A 20,218-nucleotide genomic window follows, 5' to 3' on the forward strand; every position below is an offset into this window, starting at 1 on the left:
ATATCTCCATCTTAAACAGACAGATCTTGATAGGGATGATTGTATTATGCTAATTAGAATTCTGCTGGAGAGCAGACATCTTAACAAACACTTGAATTCTGTCCCTTTTTATTGCACTAGTGACAGCTTCAGTCACAATGAAAAAATATAAAACATATGACTTATATCATGCCCATGGTTTGAAATCATCCCCATATTTCACCCTGTCTCACAGTATGGATCAAAGCACAGCTCCCATCGTCCCTTATGTGTACATTAAGCACACTGGTATAGTGCGAGACGCCAACCCTGTCAGAGTGGTTAGCTCCTGTTACCTGGAGATCTACACCTTCCCCTTTGACGTCCAGAACTGCACCTTCACCTTCAGATCCTACATCCACCACGGTAAGACGTCAATGCAACCATGCTTTAGGACTTACTTGAACATAAGGGTCAGACGCCAAACCCATCACTCCTTCTCTCCCAAAAAAACATCCTGACTCTCTCTTGTGATCTGAAATGATAGGTATGAAACAGGATGGTCCATTGGTTCAATTGAGTTTTTGATAAATTACTCGGTGTCAACCAAGGGATCTGTTTTGTGTTAGGCTCAAGTTTACCATCCCCTCAGTACAGATCATGTTCTGCTTCCATATAGGTTCAGCCCATTCATCCCAGGATGTCCCATTCCTTTTTCTCCCCTGCAGTGTCGGACATAAGGATTATTTTAGGGAAGACGGTGGAGGACATCCTGAAACGCTCCATTAGCGTGTTGTCCACTGAAGGGGAGTGGGAGCTGATGGACATCAAATCCAGCAAGATCAAGTTATCAACATTCAATCAGGGGGAAAGCAACCCCTATGATGAGCTCTGCTTCTATGTAAGAACCCAAAGAACTGCAATTTCTCAGACGCCAGTAATTTGGCTCTACTAGCACTGAACGTTGAGCTCTCTATATTTCTAGCGTTACTTTTGTTTCAGAGAGTACTTCCTGTTTCACACATAGGATGCTAACCCAGATAATTATGGCTTTGTCTCGTCTGATATGGGAATCGACTGCACCAAGCCAGATCACCCTTGAAGGTTTTCATTCCCCATTGTGTCTCTAAACTGTAGATTGTCCTGAGGCGCAGAGCCACCCTCTACGTGGTGAACCTCCTGATCCCCAGCTGCTTTCTCATCACTGTGGATCTCTTCAGCTTCCTGCTGCCTCCCCAGAACGTGGACCGCTCCTCCTTCAAGATGACCCTAATTTTGGGCTACTCCGTCTTCCTGCTCATCGTGAATGACCTTCTTCCCGTCACAGGAAGCACCATTCCACTGATAAGTGAGTATGAAAACATGTGTACTGGAAACACCATATTTTTCGTAAATAATAAATGTAGAGGTAAATGTTTACTTTGTTATTGGAATAGCTGGTTAGGGTCAAGTATCATTTTGAAGTCCACTTCCTTTGTCCTCCTAAGAGTGGCTGAATATTTTCCTCTCTTCACCTCCTGCACATGCAGATGTGTTCTTCGCCATCTGCTTGGCTCTGATGGTGGCCAGCCTGCTGGAGACTATTCTCATCACCAACCTCCTGGTCGCCCCCTGTAACTTCTGCCCAGTGCCTGGCTGGGTCCGAGTGCTCGTCCTGCGCTTCATGGGCACCCTCGTCTGGCTGCCTCAGAAATCCAGAGAGGACAAGATCATCCTCAATCCAGTTGCAAGAGGTACCCTGTCTGATCCTCCAGGGATTTACAATTACACAGACTTTCATTCAGTTAGCAGATCCTTGTCTTGTCCCAACCCAATGCAATATAGTGAAAGCCTTCAATCACAGGCCTGAACAGTAACATAAATGCAGGAATCACTCTGATACATTTTTCCAGACACTTGACAAGGTCCGACCTCAGACAGAATGGTACTTCTCACGTACGTCAATCATTTCTGTCTTTAGGAGAGGTTCAAACAGGAGAACCAGGTAAGATGTGGGCAGAGGCAGGCGATCCAGCCCTGGCGGAGCTGAGGAATCTGGGCAATGAGCTCCAGTCCATCCGCCTCCATGTGGCCCAGCATGTGGACGGGAACCAGATCTCCCAGGATTGGATGCAGGTGGGCTACATCATAGACCGGCTGCTGTTTGGCGTCTACTGCATCTTCATCACCTTCAGCTTCATCGTCATCCTCAGCATCTGGAGTAATTCGTACAACCAGTGATGTACTGGTTAAAAAAATAGGTGGGTCAATGTCATTCATTGTGAATAAAGTAAAGATCCTTGTAATTTCTAACCATTTTTCCATGATAAGTGGCTAAATGGTTGTGTTAAAATACAAAATGTGAGGAAATAGTGCTTACACCACTGCGTACAAGTCTCCCATGTTGTCAACTGCTGCTGAGATTTAAAAACAATTACCTTAACATTACCATAACTTCAACGATCGCTTGTTTGATCTTCTGGCTGCATTGAGTAGGTGTGTTGACTTATATATTACTATATTAGAGGAAATATATTTTTATTTGTCAAATAAACATACTTTCACAAAAACCACTGTTTCATTACTAACAACAATTCATTGGGGTCATCTGAGACGTTTTCTGAATTGTAATGTTGATGGTGGATCACTGATGATGAAGATGAAGATCTGTCACGCAAGACATGGATCAATGACATGCAAAGTAGGGGATCATCCAATAACCACATCCTTGTTTGATTATAGTGTCGACATACAGGAAGTTATTTTGGGGGATTTTAATAGTATCCTCATTTGCTGTTAAAAAAGCATTGGCTACTCTTCCTGGGGTCCACAAAAAAGAGACATCACACAATACAGAACATTAATAGACAAGAACAGCTCAAGGATAAGAAAAGAAAGAACTAAATGAATTTTAAAATGGCACACATACACAAAATATCTAGGTCAAGATAGGGGAGAGGCGTTGGTCCCGGAAAACCAGGTTTGCTGTTCATTAGAGTAATATGAGATGGAAGGGAGTTCCATGCAATAACTGCTCTATGTAATACTGTATGCTCTCTTGATTTTGTTCTGGATTTGTGGACTGTGAAAAGACCCCTGGTGGCGTGTCTGGTGGGGTAAGTGTATGTGTTAGAAATGTATGTAAGTTGACTATGTAAACTATTTGGAATTTTCAACACAGTATTGTTTCTTCTTAAAGAAGTGATGCAGTCTGTCTCTCCTCAACTATTAGCCAAGAGAGACTGGCATTCATAGTATTTAAGTTAGCCCTCTGATTACAGTATAGAGCAAGAGGTGCCACTATGTTTTTGGCCAGCTGCAGCTTAACTAGGTTTTTCGTCACAGCACTTGACCACATAATTGGACAATAATCAAGACAAAACTAGAGCCTGCAGAACTTTTTGGAGTGTTGTGTGAAAAAAGCAGAGCATCTCTTTAGTATGAACATACTGTCCCTCTCCCCATCTTTACAACCATTGAATCTATATGTTTTGACCATGACATGTTCTAATCTAAGGTAAAACCAAGTAATTTAGTCTCCTCAACTTGTTTGACAGCCAGACCATTCATTACCAGATTCAGCTGAGGTCTAGAACTTAGGGAATGATTTGCACCAAATACAATGCTCTTAGTTTTAGAGATGTTCAGTTCCAGTTTATTACTTGCCACCCATTCCAAAACTCTTTGTTAAGGGTTTCATTGACTTCATTAGCTGTGTTTGCTGATACGAACATGGTTGAATCATCAGCATACATGTGCACGCAGGCTTTGTTTAATGCCAGTGGCAGGTCATTGGTAAAAAATAAAAAAGAGTAGAGGGCCTAGAGAGCTGCCCTGCAGTACACCACACCCTGCGTGTTTGACAGAGACTTCCATTAAAGAAAACCCTATGAGTTCTATGAGATAGATAGTTCTGAATCCACAATATGGCAGAGGTTGAAAAGCCATGAAACATGTGTTTTCTCAACAACAGGTTATGGTCAATAATGTCAAAGGCTACACTGACATCTAACAGTTCAGCTTCCACAATCTTCAAATTATCCATTTCTTTCAACCAATCATCAGTGATTTATGTTAATGCAGTACATGTTGAGTACCCTTCTCTATAACCGTGCTGAAAGTCTGTTGTCAATTTGTTTACAGATAAATAGTATTGTCTTTGGTCAAACACCATCTTTTCCAAAGAGCTGTGTTGTGTAAAATCCGATCCAAAGATTATGGCAGGGACTATTTCATGATATAATAGAAACATATTTAATACAAGCAGCTGCTTTAATTTCACATTAAATATTTTTCTATTATATCATTATATAGCCCCTGCCTTAATCTTTGGAACATATTTTCCACACAATTTGGTACCGGGACCCGGATGAGAGCCTTCTGACTTGTTGATCCGTTTCCTTCGGCTTGGACTCAGACATCGTCTGGCCACAGCTTAAAAAGGTAAGATACATTATTAAAAAATCTATATGAGGGACTGTCTGTTTTCCAGCCGAGCCTTAATGGTGAGAGATCTCTTGTCCTCCTCATACACAACATTTTGCAGTTCAAGTTTTCAGAACTGTTTTTCCTATAATAATTAATCTGGACAGATAATATTGATCAATAGTGGGTATTCGGAGTTTGACCACACTTTAAAGTATTCAGAGTTTGACTATACTCTAAAGCCCACATAATCACGTGATAGCCTACAGGAAAAGTATTCAGAGTTTGACCGTAAAAAAAAGGAAAGTATTCGGAATTTTCCCAAAATCATATTTTTTTTAAAGCAATGTATTCTGAGTTTGACCGTACTTTAAGGATAGCATAGCCGGCTGGTAGAAAAGTATTGTGAGGTTGTATGTGTGGTATGTGGGTATAACGAGTTACTAGAGATTTGATAAAGTAGCAATATATACAACCTGCGTACCCGTAAGTGAGTGGTGTAAAAAGTGTTCTGAGAGATGTTCAGTGATCCCCTTATGGATCATTTTATAATTATAAGGTTTAAGCCTTTGGCGTCGGCTAATGGGGATCCTAATGAATCTAATCAAACTCATGATAAGCATCCCGGAGTCGCCATGAAGACTTTTTACTAAAGAGTGTTTCAACAGGGTAGCAGGGGTGGCAGGGTAGCCTAGTGGTTAGAGTGTTGGACTAGTAACCTGAAGGTTGCAAGTTCAAACCCCCGAGCTGACAAGGTACAAATCTGTCGTTCTTCCCCTGAACAGGCAGTTATCCCACTGTTCCTAGGCTGTCATTGAAAATAAGAATTTGTTCTTAACTGACTTGCCTAGTTAAATAAAGGTAAAATATTTGTATTTTTTTTAAACACAGAAATATATATCTTCTGTATTACAGTAATGGGCGAATACCTCTTGGTTGTAAAACATATATATAAATATACCTTAGGACCAGTGATGTTAGTTGACATCCAATTAAATGTGTGCCATTATCAGAACCTATGGTGTGATTAAGCTACAAAGACTTCTACAAGGCCAGTTTATCTCCCATAGGCACAGATGTATTGAACTCAAAAAAAAATGTAATGGCTGAGTGGTTACTGCAGGTGTTAAAAAAACAACTCTGTTGTGTTCGTGTGACCGATATCATGAGACTGTGATTAGAGACCGCGTGTGTGTCCCTTTTCCCACTATCGTGCCGCCGACCCAAGACAAACTGTACTAGCTAGCTCAGATGTTTTCTAGCACGGTTCAGTTTGGCCCAGCTTGACTCAGTAGTGTGAAAAGGGGCTGTGGTCTCACAGTGTGTGTGTGTCTGCATTATAAGTCAATCACTCAGTTTGGTTCGAGCTCTGTATGTGCAGGACATTTGGTTAACTAGTACCATCCAACAGGGCACAGTATGAGACAACCATGGAGATTCATTCTTACATCAGGTTTCTTTCTATTGGCAGGTAATATCCTTGCATTTGCATGTTAGATTTGAAGTTTTATTATGTTGTAAATTATTGTATGTGTTTTTAACAATATTTTGAACATTGAGCATGTTTTGCTAGAAATATAATTATCTAACTAGGCTATGGCTACTCAGTTATTTTTTGAATTATTTCTCACCTGGAAAGTTCTGTTTTTTTTATTTTCAAAACTGGTTGAAGGGCTATTTTTAGGCACTACGAGTGTGATACATTGCACAGTAAATGAGAATCATTGCCTCCAGATAAATTCATTCGATTTTTTAAAATAATTTAGGCCATTTTTTATTTGAAATTTTTTGGGGGTCCAGTGCAAAAAAAAAAGACTTGTGTTAACGCCCCCCAAAATCTCTAGATAAATAGTTCATGTGCCAATATATTTGATCGCATCGGTAAGTGCTAGTGATGCTTATTAATCCAATGAAATATGCACAAGGGAAATACATTGAGGGGACAAAACAATAGGAACACCTGCTCCTTCCATGACATAGGCTGATCTGGTGAATCCAAGGTGAAAGATAGGATCCCTTCTGGATGTCAGATCCTCTTCAATCAGTGTAGATAAAGGGGAGGAGACAGGTTCAAGTAGGATTAAGCCTTAAGAACATGGATTCCACATGTGTGCCATTCAGAAGGTGAATGGGAAAGACAAAAGATTTAAGTGCCTGGTTTGTGTCAGGAACTGCAACACTGCTAGGGTTTCTCACGCTAAACAGTTTCCCATGTGTATCAAGAATGGTCAACGACTAAAAAAAGGACACCAGAAAATTTGACACAATTGTGGGAAGCATTGGAGTCAACATGGGCCAGCATCCCTGTGGAAAGCTTTCGACTCCTTGTAGAGTCCATGCTCTGATGAACTGAGGCTGTTCTGAGGGCAAAAGAGAAGGATGCAACTCAATATTAGGAAGATGTTCTTCATGTTTTGTCCACTCAGTGTCAGTTTAGATGTTCCGCATATGTATTTACATAAAAGTGACCTGTTTAACATTGGTTCCCTCTATCCCTGTGACTGTCTTTTCATTTGTCCTTCTGGTTTGTTTTAAGGTATAATGTTTTGTTCAGAGTAAACAGAAAGGTGTTAATCTGTCAATGTTTGTTTGTTACATCTTTTTTTAATGTCCCTCTAAAAAGACCTTATTACAAACGTGAATGATGACTTTTTGAGAAATTGAATGTTTTAAATTACTGAGAATTATCACTTTTGACAAATACTGTAGGTATGTATGGTAGCCTACAGTATTAGCTGAATGGTGAGGTTTGACCAACTTGACACAATGTAGTATACCATGTTGCATGATATGAGTTTGGGCAGTTTTGAAAGTTTGGAGGTTGCTACTGTCCCTTACTTATGAATAACCTTGTCCTTATTGATTAGGTTCCATTGATACTATAGCATTTAATCCTATGGATGGGCTCCTCCTACCATCTCTCGTTCTGTCTCTCTTTATCTCACTTTTTTTCTTTCTCTCTTTCTCTCTTTCCTTTTGCTCTCTGCCGCTCTCACTCTCTCTCTCTGTCTCTCCTCTATGCTCTTAAGTATATTTATGCCAGTGCGATTTGACCTGTAAAGAGGGTCACAGCGGTCCAACCTACGAGTCGATGCAGACTGTGTTTGACCGCATATCCTTCAGACCGGCAGTCAACCTGAGCAATCCCACCATTACAAACATCTCCTTCACCCTGTATGCTGTCCTGGGCGTGGTGAGTGTTGGACAGTGTAAGACCACAATGTTCCTCTTTGCATAGGGTCCATTCATTCATTCATTCATTCATTCATTCATTCATTCATTCAATTCATTCGTTACTAACAATTATCCGCTTTCTTGCTTGGTCTTATTTCAGAATGAGAAGACCCAGATCCTCACTACTTTCCTGTGGTTGAGATTGGTGAATGTCAAGAGATCTTCCTATTTTATTTTGCCAACAGTTTGTAGTGGTATAAGCTTCCCTAAGCCTAATTCTTTACTGGGTCCTTTTTAGTACTGGCACCATCAGTTCCTGGTTTGGGACTCTGATGCTTGTGGCGGAGTCACCAGGATTTCTCTGCCAGTCAAAGAGCTCTGGGTGCCTGACATCATCGTGTATGAGTTGTGAGTGTCCGAAAAAAACTGACTTTGTTTTACTCATCTATACGCCTATCTTCATGTCCTATATAAAACATGGGGTCAACCAACCCCCCCCAACCATTATCACCTCCTCCTTCTCTCCTCTATCACATGACCTTCTCTCCTCTATCACATGTTCTTATATCCTCTATCGGGGTGGCAGGGTAGCCTAGTGGTTAGAGTGTTGGACTAGTAACCGAAAGGTTGCAAGTTCGAATCCCTGAGCTGACAAGGTACAAATCTGTCGTTCTGCCCCTGAACAGGCAGTTAACCCACTGTTCCTAGGCCATCATTGAAAATAAGAATTTGTTCTTAATTGACTTGCCTAGTAAAATAAAGGTAAAAAAAATATCACATGACATTCACTCCTCTATCACTGTTCCTTCTATCACATGTCCTTCACTGTTGATGTTGAGACTGGTGTTTTGTGGGTACTATTTAATGAAGCTGCCAGTTGAGGTCTTGTGAGGCGTCTGTTTCTCAAACTAGACACTCTAATGTAATTGTCCTCTTGCTCAGTTGTGCACCGGGGCCAGTGGTTAGGTGGTTCTGGTTAGGGCCAGTTTGCACTGTTCTGTGAAGGGAGTAGTACAGAGTGTTGTACCAGAACTTCAGTTTCTTGGCAATTTCTCTCATGGAATAGCCTTCATTTCCCAGACCAACAATAGACTGATGAGTTTCAGAAGAAACTTCTTTGTTTCTGGCCATTTTGAGCCTATAATCGAATCCACAAATGCTGATGCTCCAGATACTCAACTAGTCTAAAGAAGGCCAGTTTTATTGCTTCTTTAATCAGAACAACTGTTTCAGCTGTGCTAACTTGATTGCAAAAGCGTTTTCTAATGATCAATTAGCCTTTTAAAATTATAAACTTGGATTAGCTAACACAATGTGCCATTGGAACACAGGAGTGATGTTTGCTGACAATGGGCCTTTGTACGCCTATGTAGATATTCCATTAAAAATCAGCCATTTCCAGCTACAAGAGTAATTTACAACATTAACAATGTCTGCACTGTATTTCTGATCAATTTTATGTTATTTTAAATGGACAAAAAAATGTGCTTTTCTTTCAAAAAACAAGGCTATTTCTAAGTGACCCAAAACTTTTGAACCGTAGTGTATATTGTTCCAAAATACTTCAGAGAGCTGTATTTTCTGTATTTTCTATTGGCAAATTGCAAAAAAACTTTCATATTAGATTTTTTTTAATAGCAGTTCACAATTTTGTGCCCCCATCTCACCCCAAATTTCCTGCATCGGTATCAGAAGTCTAAAAAAATAAAATAATTAACAAGGCCAAATTAGGGGGTCGAGCTCATACAAATAATATCCAGTGTACTTTGCAAGTGTTCATTTTTTTTATTTTTTACATTTTAGTCAATTCTGCAGACACTCTGCATTCAACTAGATTAACAACCATCTGTCACAGTCATAGCAAGTCAAAAGGTTCTGTAAGGTTCTTTACTGAAAACACTGTTGTAAAATGCAAATATATTTTTTGTACATTTAAAAATACACATTTCACGTATTATAACTAAACACAATCTTTGCTAGAGTTAATTTTATGTTGATACATTGGTCTTTAGGGTATTTTTGATGCATCTTTGCCTCCCTCTCTGTCTCTCAGCGTGGACGACGACGTGTCACAGCAATGCCCCTACGTCTACGTCAACCACACAGGCCACATCCGCTGGGACAGGATGCTGCGCCTCGTCAGCGCCTGCAACCTGGAAATCTTCAGCTTCCCCTTCGATGTGCAGAACTGCTCGTTTACCTTCGGCTCCTACATGCACACCAGTAACTAACTCCACTGTGATAGGCTACTGCATGCACACCAGTAACTAACTCCACTGTGATAGGCTACTGCACGCACACCAGTAACTAACTCCACTGTGATAGGCTACTGCACGCACACCAGTAACTAACTCCACTGTGATAGGCTACTGCATGCACACCAGTAACTAACTCCACTGTGATAGGCTACTGCATGCACACCAGTAACTAACTCTACTGTGATAGGCTACTGCATGCACACCAGTAACTAACTCCACTGTGATAGGCTACTGCATGCACACCAGTAACTAACTCCACTGTGATAGGCTACTGCATGCACACCAGTAACTAACTCTACTGTGATAGGCTACTGCATGCACACCAGTAACTAACTCCACTGTGATAGGCTACTGCATGCACACCAGTAACTAACTCTACTGTGATAGGCTACTGCAAGCACACCAGTAACTAACTCCACTGTGATAGGCTTCTTCATGCACACCAGTAATTAACTACACTGAGTGGACAAAACATTAGGAACACCTTCCTAATATTGAGTTGCACACCCTTTTGCCCTCAGAACAGCATCAATTCATTGGGACATGGACTCTACAAGGTGTCAAAAGCGTTCCCCAGGGATGCTGGCCCATGTTAACTCCAATGCTTCCTACAGTTGTGTCAAGTTGTCTAGATGTCCTCTGGGTGGGGGTCGATTCTTGCTACACACGGGAATCTATTCAGTGTGAAAAACCCAGCAGCATTGCAGTTCTTGACGCAAACCAGTGCGCCTGGCACCTACTACCATACCCAGTTCAAGGGCACTTAAATCTTTTATATTGCCCATTCACCCTCTGAATGGCACACATACACAATCCATGCCTCAATTATCCTTCTTCAACCGGTCTCTTCCCCGACATCTACACTGAAATGAAATGGATTTAACAAGTGACATCAATAAGGGATAATAGGTCAGTCTACGTCAAGGAAAGAGCAGATGTTCCTACAGCGCAGTGGTACAGCGGTCTAAGGCACTGCATCTCAGTACTACAGACCCTGGTTCCATTCCAGGCTGTATCACAGCGGTCTAAGACACTGCATCTCAGTACTACAGACCCTGGTTCCATTCCAGGTTGTATCACAGCGGTCTAAGACACTGCATCTCAGTACTACAGACCCTGGTTCCATTCCAGGCTGTATCACAGCGGTCTACAAAACTGTATCACAGCGGTCTACGACACTGTATCACAGTGCTACAGGCGTCACTACAGACACCCTGGCTCGAATCCAGACTGTATCACAACCGGCCGTGATTGGGAGTCGCATAGGTATCACACTGCGATAGTGATGTGGTGTTACGTGTCTGATGCCATGTACATATCATCAAATCAAATATATTTAATACCAATGCCAGCTTAAAACCAATGCAGGTGTAGAAGCACAGTGGCTAGGAAAAACTCCCTAGAAAGGCCAGAACCTAGGAAGAAACCAGGAGAGGAACCAGGCTATGAGGGGTGGCCCTCTTCTGGCCGTGCCGGGTGGAGATTATAACAGAACATGGCCAAGATGTTCAAATGTTCATAGATGACCAGCAGGGTCAAATAATAATAATCACAGTGGTTGTCGAGGGTGCAGCAAGTCAGCACCTCAGGAGTAAATGTCAATTGGCTTTTCATATCATCAATCAAATTATTTAAAACCAATCTCAGCCTAAAACCTGCTGTCTCTAGAAGCACAGTGGCTGAAAACAGCATGGCCCCTAGGAAGAAACATACCAGGCTAGCCTACTCACCACTTAATACACAACTAGCATGCTGTAATATCCCTTGTGTGTCGGGTTAATACTTCCGGGTTGTGATCTGCACAATCTAGAAAATACAGGGGAAAGATAGGTGTCTATTTGAACAATAATGTAGGAATGAAAGCACACCTGATTTTCTAACATACGATCTTCAATAATATACAAAAATACTAATATCCTAAAATATATACCACCCCTTAATACACAACTAGCTACTAATATCCTATAATACACCCGCCCCTTCAATAATAGTAAAAAATACCCCTAAAATACACCCCCCCAGCTACTAATATCCTATAATACACCCGCCCCCGGCTAGTAATACCCCATAATACACCCCCAGCTACTAATATCCTATAATACACCCGCCCCCGGCTAGTAATACCCCATAATACACCCCCAGCTACTAATATCCTATAATACACCCCCCCGGCTACTATTATCCCCCAGCTACTAATATCCAAATATATACAATATATATAAACCCTTTTCTCTCTCAATTATCGTACATATTGTACATATTGCCAAAGCCTACTTTGGCAATGGAAAAGGAATGACCCCCCCCCCTCTCTCCCCATTAGTAAAGGATGTGAGGTTGACTCCAGCCCTGTCCTTTGAGGAGATGTCAGGGAACTCGAAACAGTACCTGGAGGCTAGTGGGGAGTGGGAGCTGGTCAACATCTATGGAGAGACGTCTGTCCTCAAGTTTGGCATCGACGAATGGGACATCATCACTTTCTGGGTGAGAGAGATAGACAGGGAGACAGGGAGATGGGGAGGGAGAGAGAGACCCGCTAAAACAGGGATATCTGCTGTCTCTCTGCTCTCCAATATGTATCCTAATACATCTGCTGTACTTGCTTCATCTCCCCACCAGGTGGTGATAAAGCGAAGGCCAGTGCTCTACGTGGTCAACCTGCTCATCCCCAGTTCCTTCCTCATGCTCATCGACATCCTCTCCTTCTACCTGCCCCCTCACAGCGTGGACCGCGCCTCCTTCAAGATGACCCTTATTTTGGGCTACACCGTCTTCCTGCTCATCATGAACGACCTGCTGCCCAGCACGGCCAACGGCACCCCCCTCATAGGTCAGCGTCCTGTTCATAAGTGCACACAAAGATGCTAGGGTTGTGGGTTCGATTCCCACGGTGGACCAGTACGAAAATGTATGCACTCAGTATTGTAAGTTTCTCTGGATACGTGCGTATGCTAAAATGTAAAAGGAATTAATTGACCATTTCAGTTTTCACATTGAAATAATTTACATTTGCAAAGTATTTCAAGAAACTGAAAAACAAGCAACTATTTGTATATCAGATTAACTGTTTTGTTCAGACAATTATCAGACTCAAGTTACAAATGCTGGTAAACACTCAAATAGCTTTAGTTGAAAAAAAAAATCACATAAGTAGTGCACTGTGGCTTTGCTGGTCATGGTTAGTTGACCATAGAGGTTTTCAGCGCGCTGAACCACCGCGAACATTTGGTAAAAAGTTTGATACCTACAAATTTCACTGACAAGATCATTTTGCCTACTCTTAATTCTTGCCTATTATGTTGGCATGCATAACCTTGTTAAACGGGATCGAGTGACGAGTGTATTGATACAACGGTAGGATTATAAAAAAATCCGCGTTCAACCGGAATCATGCTGTATGATTATATCACCTTACTCAAAATATCAGAATTGGTTAAAGAACTCTAAATCGCGTTGGTACAGTAGGCATCAAGTAACTTCTCGACAATGTTGCATAAAATGTTGAATGGTCTATAATTTTCACCAACACATAGACCCTAGATGTTTCAATAGCCCAATTTATATGCATGCCCCAAAACAACAGAAGTTTGATCAAATTCCGTGAATCAAACCGTTAATCAAAAACACTTATCACTCCCGTTCAACAACTCTAAATCGCGTTGGAATGCGCTCCCAACGGGAAACTTGAAATAACATGATATAGGTTAATGAAATAAATCGAAAAACAAATATTTGATTATTTATTAGCCTCGTGGTTATAAGTATTTAGGCATATCATGTAAATTAGACCTTGTGAAATCGTTGTAAAAAGCGCAAAAGATACTGATGGATGTGTCTAGGTTATTTATGGATTGTTCATATAGCAATATCAATGCATTCTTTCAACAACTCCAAAGCAATAGCTTGTCTTTGGCGCAGCAACCACTTGCTCATTCTATAATCAAGTCTTAACTGGTTTGGACACCCCATGAGGTATCCTAAATATCTGTCGACTAGGTGGAACTCTTCTGACTAAATAGGTTTCATGCATAGCTTTTGTTTTAACCCATAAGTGTCAGTGTAAAAACTATTGGTCGCTAAATCCGGAGAAATTATGCACCATGTAAAAAACTATTGGTCACTAAATCCGGAGAAATGACAGACCATGTCAAAAACTGTTTTTTTGTTTGTTTTTCTTCTAGCTAAATCCAGCTAGAAAGACCATGTAAACACAGTTGGCTGGTTGCCCTCACCCTTCTGAGTGGTTGGCTGTGAATACCCTCACCCACTATAAGTATGCAATATACATATTTATACAACAGGCGGGTCTAATCCTGAGTGCTGATTGATTAAAACCGCATTCATTACGTTGAAATGCCAATTTACTCAGTTCCATCTGACTGCGTATTCCATTATCTCATCAGCCCAGCCAGGCTATTTATACACTTTTTTTTGGTACCCCCTTTTATTCCCCAGTTTTCAATATTGTCTCATCGCTGCAACTCCCCAATGGGGTCGGGAGAGGCGATGGTGGAGTCATGCATACTCTGAAACATGACCCGCTCAACCACGCTTCTTAACATTTCTAGCGCAGGCGTTCCGCTAGCGACCCACCTCGACAACATCCGGTGAAATCACAGAGCGCGAAATTCAAACTACAGAAATATAAATATTTAACATTCATGAAAATACATGTGTAATAAAGCGTAACTTCTTGTTAATTCAGCCACCGTGTCAGATTTCAAAGGCTTTACGGCGAAAGCACACTATGCGATTATCCGAGTACAGCGCCCCGCATACAGAACCATGAACAAAAAAAAATTGACCAGGCAGGTGCGACACGAAAGTCAGAAATAGCGATATAATAAATTCCTTACCTTTGAAGATCTTCTTCTGTTGCCACTCCAAAAGGTCCAAGTTACATCACAAATGGTCCTTTTGTTCGATAAAGTCCTTCTTTATATCAATAAAAACTCAGTTTAGCTGGCGCGCTTCAGTCAATAATCCACTCAGTTTCCCTCCATCAAAATGCATACAAAATTAATCCCAAACGTTACCAATAAACGTATCCAAACAAGTCAACAAGGTTTATAATCAAACCTTAGGTACCCTAATACATAACTAAAAGATCAAATTTAAGACGGAGAATAGTATGTTCATTACCGGAGATAAATAACAAAGAACGCGCTTTCCTCCACGCGCATGGAAACACTACAGCCAAAATGGGAGCCACCTAGAATAACTACAACTTCTGGCTCATTTTTCCAAATACCAGCCTGAAACACTTTCTAAAGACTGTTGACATCTAGTGGAAGCCCTAGGAACTGCAATCTGGGAGGTTTTCGCCTCATAATAAAAGTGACAGCCATTGAAAACAGTGGAAGGCTGAAAATGTATTTTTTTGGGATGGTTTGTCCTTGGGGTTTCGCCTGCCATTTCAGTTCTGTTATACTCACAGACATTATTTTAACAGTTTTAGAGTGTTTTCTATCCAAATCTACCAATTATATGCATATCCTAGCTTCCGGGCCTGAGTAAAAGGCAGTTTACTTTGGACATGCTTTTCATCCGGACATCAAAATACTGCCCCCTAGCCCAAAGAGGTTTTAAGGGGATCGTCGTCCAGTCAACAGGACAGTTGTAAATCATGCAGCACCTTGTGTCAGGATGGCAGATTTTAGAGAAATAACAAATGTCGATACATAGAAGTGTCTTATATCGGCTGAAAGCTTAAATTCTTGTTAAATTAACTCTCCTTTCCAATTTACAGTAGCTATTACTGCAAAAAAAATGGCATGCTATTGTTTGAGGAGAGCTCCTAACGAAACACTTTTTTCTCCGCGACAGGTTTGATAAATGCACCTCTGAAGGTGAAATAAATGGCATTACACTTACAACTTGTCTATAAACACAGCATCAATACAAACATAAACTTAAACATTCACCTCTTGGAGAGAGAGAAACTAATTACTTGTATTGACAAAGGATCAAGATTTATGACACCATCTCTCTCCAGCCTTGCGTGAGAATCTGCCAGGCTGAGATCTTATCAGATCTGCCCCGGAGCCACAGAGTCGCAAATTACTCTGTTCATGAGCAAGCTCCAAGAACCGTCTGGGATGACTCTGGGGTGACTGTGGGATGACTCTGGGATGACTGTGGGATGACTCTGGGATGACTGTGGGATGACTGTGGGATGACTCTGGGATGAGTCTAGAAGCTCGCCAACATGGCAGCACAATAAAACACCTTAATAAAGGCCACTATGGAAAACGCTGCGGTGGCGTGTGCATGCAAAAAGACTATGTTAACCAACACAGCAATTCAACTTCTGCAAAAGTATTTGTGCAACCAATGCAACAATAACACTTCTGACAGTAAAGAATAATACGTACATATGATAAACAATGTTAACGCAGCATTGGCAACTCTTAACATTAAAGAATAGTAAACAACCATAACAGTAGAATATATGTCTAAAAGTTATCAAAGTAACAGGAAGTAATTACTGGTAATGACCTATCATTACACAGTATGTACAAAACCCCAAAAAACTTTCCTGCAACTTACATTGATGCACAACATTCAGAAATTGGTGTTACTGTTGACAATAAAAAACGTCTTCAGAAATGTGCATCTTCTCCCTTCCCGAAGACGATAACACTCTGACCTGAGTAGGCAGGTGTTCGTGTCCAGATGCGCATTTCCAAGCGCTCTGATTGGTTAGGAATGGCAGGGCTATAATAGGTGAGGAATAACTAAGGTAGGCCGAGCAGCCAAACTAACGGGACTTAAGGGAAACTGAAGGGACTGTGAGGGGAAGTTACGTCGAGAGGAGAGGAGTAGTACTGCCTTTTCTACAGTAGGAGTAAAATGTCTCTATTATCAGCACTTACGACCAAATGTATACTTCGAGACGCTTTGTGGATACGCTGTAATACGGCCCATGGTCTACCTGTTAGACACAGAGCACTGAGGTCTATGATAAGTGTTGTGGGTTAAACACGGAGCACTGAGGTCTATGATAAGTGTTGTGGGTTAGACACGGAGCACTGAGGTCTATGATAAGTGTTGTGGGATAGACACGGAGCACTGAGGTCTATGATAAGTGTTGTGGGTTAGACACGGAGCACTGAGGTCTATGATAAGTGTTGTGGGTTAGACACGGAGCACTGAGGTCTATGATAAGTGTTGTGGGTTAGACACGGAGCACTGAGGTCTATGATCAGTGTTGTGGGTTAGACACAGAGCACTGAGGTCTATGATAAGTGTTGTGGGTTAGACACAGAGCACTGAGGTCTATGATAAGTGTTGTGGGTTAGACACAGAGCACTGAGGTCTATGATAAGTGTTGTGGGTTAGACACGGAGCAACAAAATAAACAAAACACTGTGTCCCTCACTGGAGGCTGTTGAGGGGAGGATGGCTCATAATAACGGCTGGAACGGAGTCAATGGAATGACATCAAACACCTGGAAACCATGTGTTGGCTACCATTCCACCTATTCCACTCCAGCCATTACCACACGCCTGTCCTCCCCAATTAAAGTGCCACCATCCTCCTGTGGTGTCCCTCCCTACTAATTGGGGGCAATTCCATTGCACTTCAGGTACTTCTGGGAGTGAACCCGAAGTCCTCTGAAAATAAATGGCACATCTCAATTAATCTCATCTCCTGAATTGGAAGAGAATTTAACCCACCTAACCCTGTAGTGTCCCTGCTATCCTCCCCCTCCCCTCTCAGGAATTTACTTTTCAGTGTGTCTGGCTCTCATGGTCATCAGCCTGTTGGAGACAGTCATCATCACTAATGTGCTCCATTCCAACTCCAAGAAGTACCGCGAGGTGCCCCACTGGGTTCGTGTGGTCATTCTGAAGCACATCGCCCGTATGATCTGCTACCAGTGGCCCGAGGAGCTTGTTCAACCCTCAGCCTCCAGAGGATCCACCCAGGATGACAAGACAGACAGACCAAACCCCACAAGCCCTCCCTGGGTCCTTGCACCAGCCAACCCTGTGCACATCCCTGCCCAGCACACTACAAGCACCATTGGTGAGGAGCCATTCGCGGGTAGATTTGATTAGCAGACATGAAAGTATTAAATAATCTGGGCTCATTTCGGGTAGATTTGATTAGCAGACATGAAACTGTTATAAAGTAATAGTTTGGGATCATTTCCATTTCATCCTTCAAGTCAATTTAAAAACTTCACAATTTAAATCATTTCCAGAATTTAAATTGACTGGTTTACCAGGGAACTGCCCCAATCCCTTCTATATAACAAAACAGCATATTATCAGAAAGCTTAACACCCCCTGTAGGTAATATGTTTTTATTGTGAACTATGTGCTTGCTCAAACATGATCAACTGCGTATTGAGCATCCAGTCTTGCTGACCAATAGCAATGTTTCAGCACCATAGGCTAAGCATCTATGCTCATCCCCTTGTTGTTTTTAGGTCCTGGGGTGGTGTCCTCTGTGCCTGAGCTGCGTCAGATCTGCCAGGACCTGAGTGACTTGCGTGCCCATCTAACGTCGATGCAGAAGGAGGGCGTGCTTCAGGAACAGTGGTGCCACGTAGGCTACGTACTGGACTTCCTGCTCTTCCGTATCTACCTCCTCCTCATCTCATGCTACGCCATGGTCATTATCTGTATGTGGTGCATCTGGATCAACCAATGAGAGACCAAAAGGGTGCATTTGTTTTAACTTGCCCATTCCATTGGTCTGAAAGTGACATCTCAGATCACCTCAGTGGGGCGAACTAAAACAAATGCACCCAGAGAGAGAAGAAAGAAGGGGGGGGCGGTGAGACCAATGTATGTACCATAAATCTCTAAATGTAGTTTTAATTTTGTGAAAAATCAAGTGAACACATTTATTTTTTTAAACCTTTATTTAACTAGGCAAGTCAGTTAAGAACAAATTCTTATATTCAATGACTGCCTAGTGGGTTAACTGCTTTGTTCAGGGGCAGAACGACAGATTTTTACCTTGTCAGCTCGGGAATTCGATCTAGCAACCTTTCGGTTACTGGCCCAACACTCTAACCACTAGGCTACTTGCCGCCCCCTCTAACCACAAGGCTACCTGTCGTCGCCCCCTCTCTAACCACTAGGCTACCTGCCTGCCGCCCCTACAGTCATATGCCCCTACAGTCCTTGTAGGCTTACTACATGTTATTTATCTGATATACTAAATGCCTGTGGAGATTTTGGTGAAACGCTACCATGTTCACCAAGAATAACACCCTACTGAAGGTTTAGAAGCCCTGAGGTCTGAAGGTTTAGAAGCCCCAAAGGTTTAGATGCCCCGAGGGTTTAGAAGCCCCAAAGGTTTAGAAGCCCCGAGGGTTTAGAAGCCCCAAAGGTTTAGAAGCCCCGAGGGTTTAGAAGCCCCAAAGGTTTAGAAGCCCCGAGGGTTTAGAAGCCCCAAAGGTTTAGAAGCCCCGAGGGTTTAGAAGCCCCAAGGGTTTGGAAGTCGAGGTCTGAAGGTTAAGCCTTGAAGGTTTAGAAGCCCCGAGGGTTTAGAAGCCCCAAAGGTTTAGAAGCCCCAAAGGTTTAGAAGCCCCAAAGGTTTAGAAGCCCCAAAGGTTTAGAAGCCCCAAAGGTTTAGAAGCCCCGAGGGTTTGGAGGTCTGAAGGTTAAGCCTTGAAGGTTTAGAAGCCCCGAGGGTTTAGAAGCCCTGAGGTCTGAATACACATTTTTCATGAACAATAAACTGAAGTACTCTTGACTGAAAGAGCTATGTTCTGTGTGTGTGTATGTATGTATACACACCAGCCCTTACTATGCCAGTCCTCATTACCCACAGGGCTCAATTAACACTTAAGCCTGCTAACAGCCTGCGAAGCTGTAAAATAACAAAATGGAAAACAGCTATAAATTCACCTCCTAATTGTCTTGCCTTCTACTTGACTCCATTCGCTTCATTGGACTCCTAAAATAAATGTAAGATTCTGTGCCTTGTGGCAGAAAAACATCAAGCCATGGTCCCAATAATCTCTCCTTCCTCCTCATGTGTTCCCTCGTTCACTACTCCCAAGTTTTAAAGCATTAGATTGGTGTAAGGCACGCGCTAGAGGGAGTTTCCATAAACCGGTCAATTCTTCTAAATTCCATGGAGGGAAGTGAGTGCACTCTTTAGGAGAAACAAGACTGGGATGTAACCCAAAGCTACTTTGCCCCTAAGGACTACCGTACAAACCACCCATCCATCCCACAATCCCCCAGGAACCAGCAACGACACCAGGAGAAAACAGTCTGACCAGTCTTTAATTGTCATCATATTTGAATTATAACACAGTACATAAAACACAAACAATAGCATTTTCTTCCAGTAGTTTACTTAAAGCGCCACAGCACCCTACACGTAAAAAAAAAACAGTGTTATATTTAATAAGGACGGGAGTCTGCTTGGATCGGGGAGGCCATCAGTAAAATCAACT

At 42.1% G+C, this 20,218-nt stretch overlaps 2 protein-coding genes across 2 annotated transcripts; both read left to right on the forward strand.

The window, feature by feature from the left end:
• The first annotated feature begins 215 nt into the window (after nt 1-215).
• On the forward strand, nt 216-2,380 carry LOC112253240 (5-hydroxytryptamine receptor 3A). Its single transcript, XM_024425256.2, has 5 exons — nt 216-384; nt 687-859; nt 1,096-1,306; nt 1,488-1,691; nt 1,919-2,380. Exons 1-5 carry the CDS (start codon nt 216-218, stop codon nt 2,176-2,178), a joined length of 1,017 nt encoding a protein of 338 aa, XP_024281024.2. The 3' UTR covers nt 2,179-2,380.
• A 5,073-nt stretch (nt 2,381-7,453) lies between these two features.
• LOC112253239 (5-hydroxytryptamine receptor 3A) lies at nt 7,454-18,574 on the forward strand. Its single transcript, XM_042323682.1, has 8 exons — nt 7,454-7,555; nt 7,697-7,741; nt 7,835-7,944; nt 9,590-9,759; nt 12,115-12,275; nt 12,324-12,621; nt 17,515-17,823; nt 18,230-18,574. The coding sequence occupies exons 1-8, from the start codon at nt 7,454-7,456 to the stop codon at nt 18,451-18,453; spliced, it is 1,419 nt and encodes a 472-aa protein (XP_042179616.1). The 3' UTR covers nt 18,454-18,574.
• The last annotated feature ends 1,644 nt before the right edge of the window (nt 18,575-20,218 follow it).

Source organism: Oncorhynchus tshawytscha, linkage group LG06 (genome assembly GCF_018296145.1).
Source record: "Oncorhynchus tshawytscha isolate Ot180627B linkage group LG06, Otsh_v2.0, whole genome shotgun sequence".
NCBI lineage: Eukaryota > Metazoa > Chordata > Actinopteri > Salmoniformes > Salmonidae > Oncorhynchus > Oncorhynchus tshawytscha.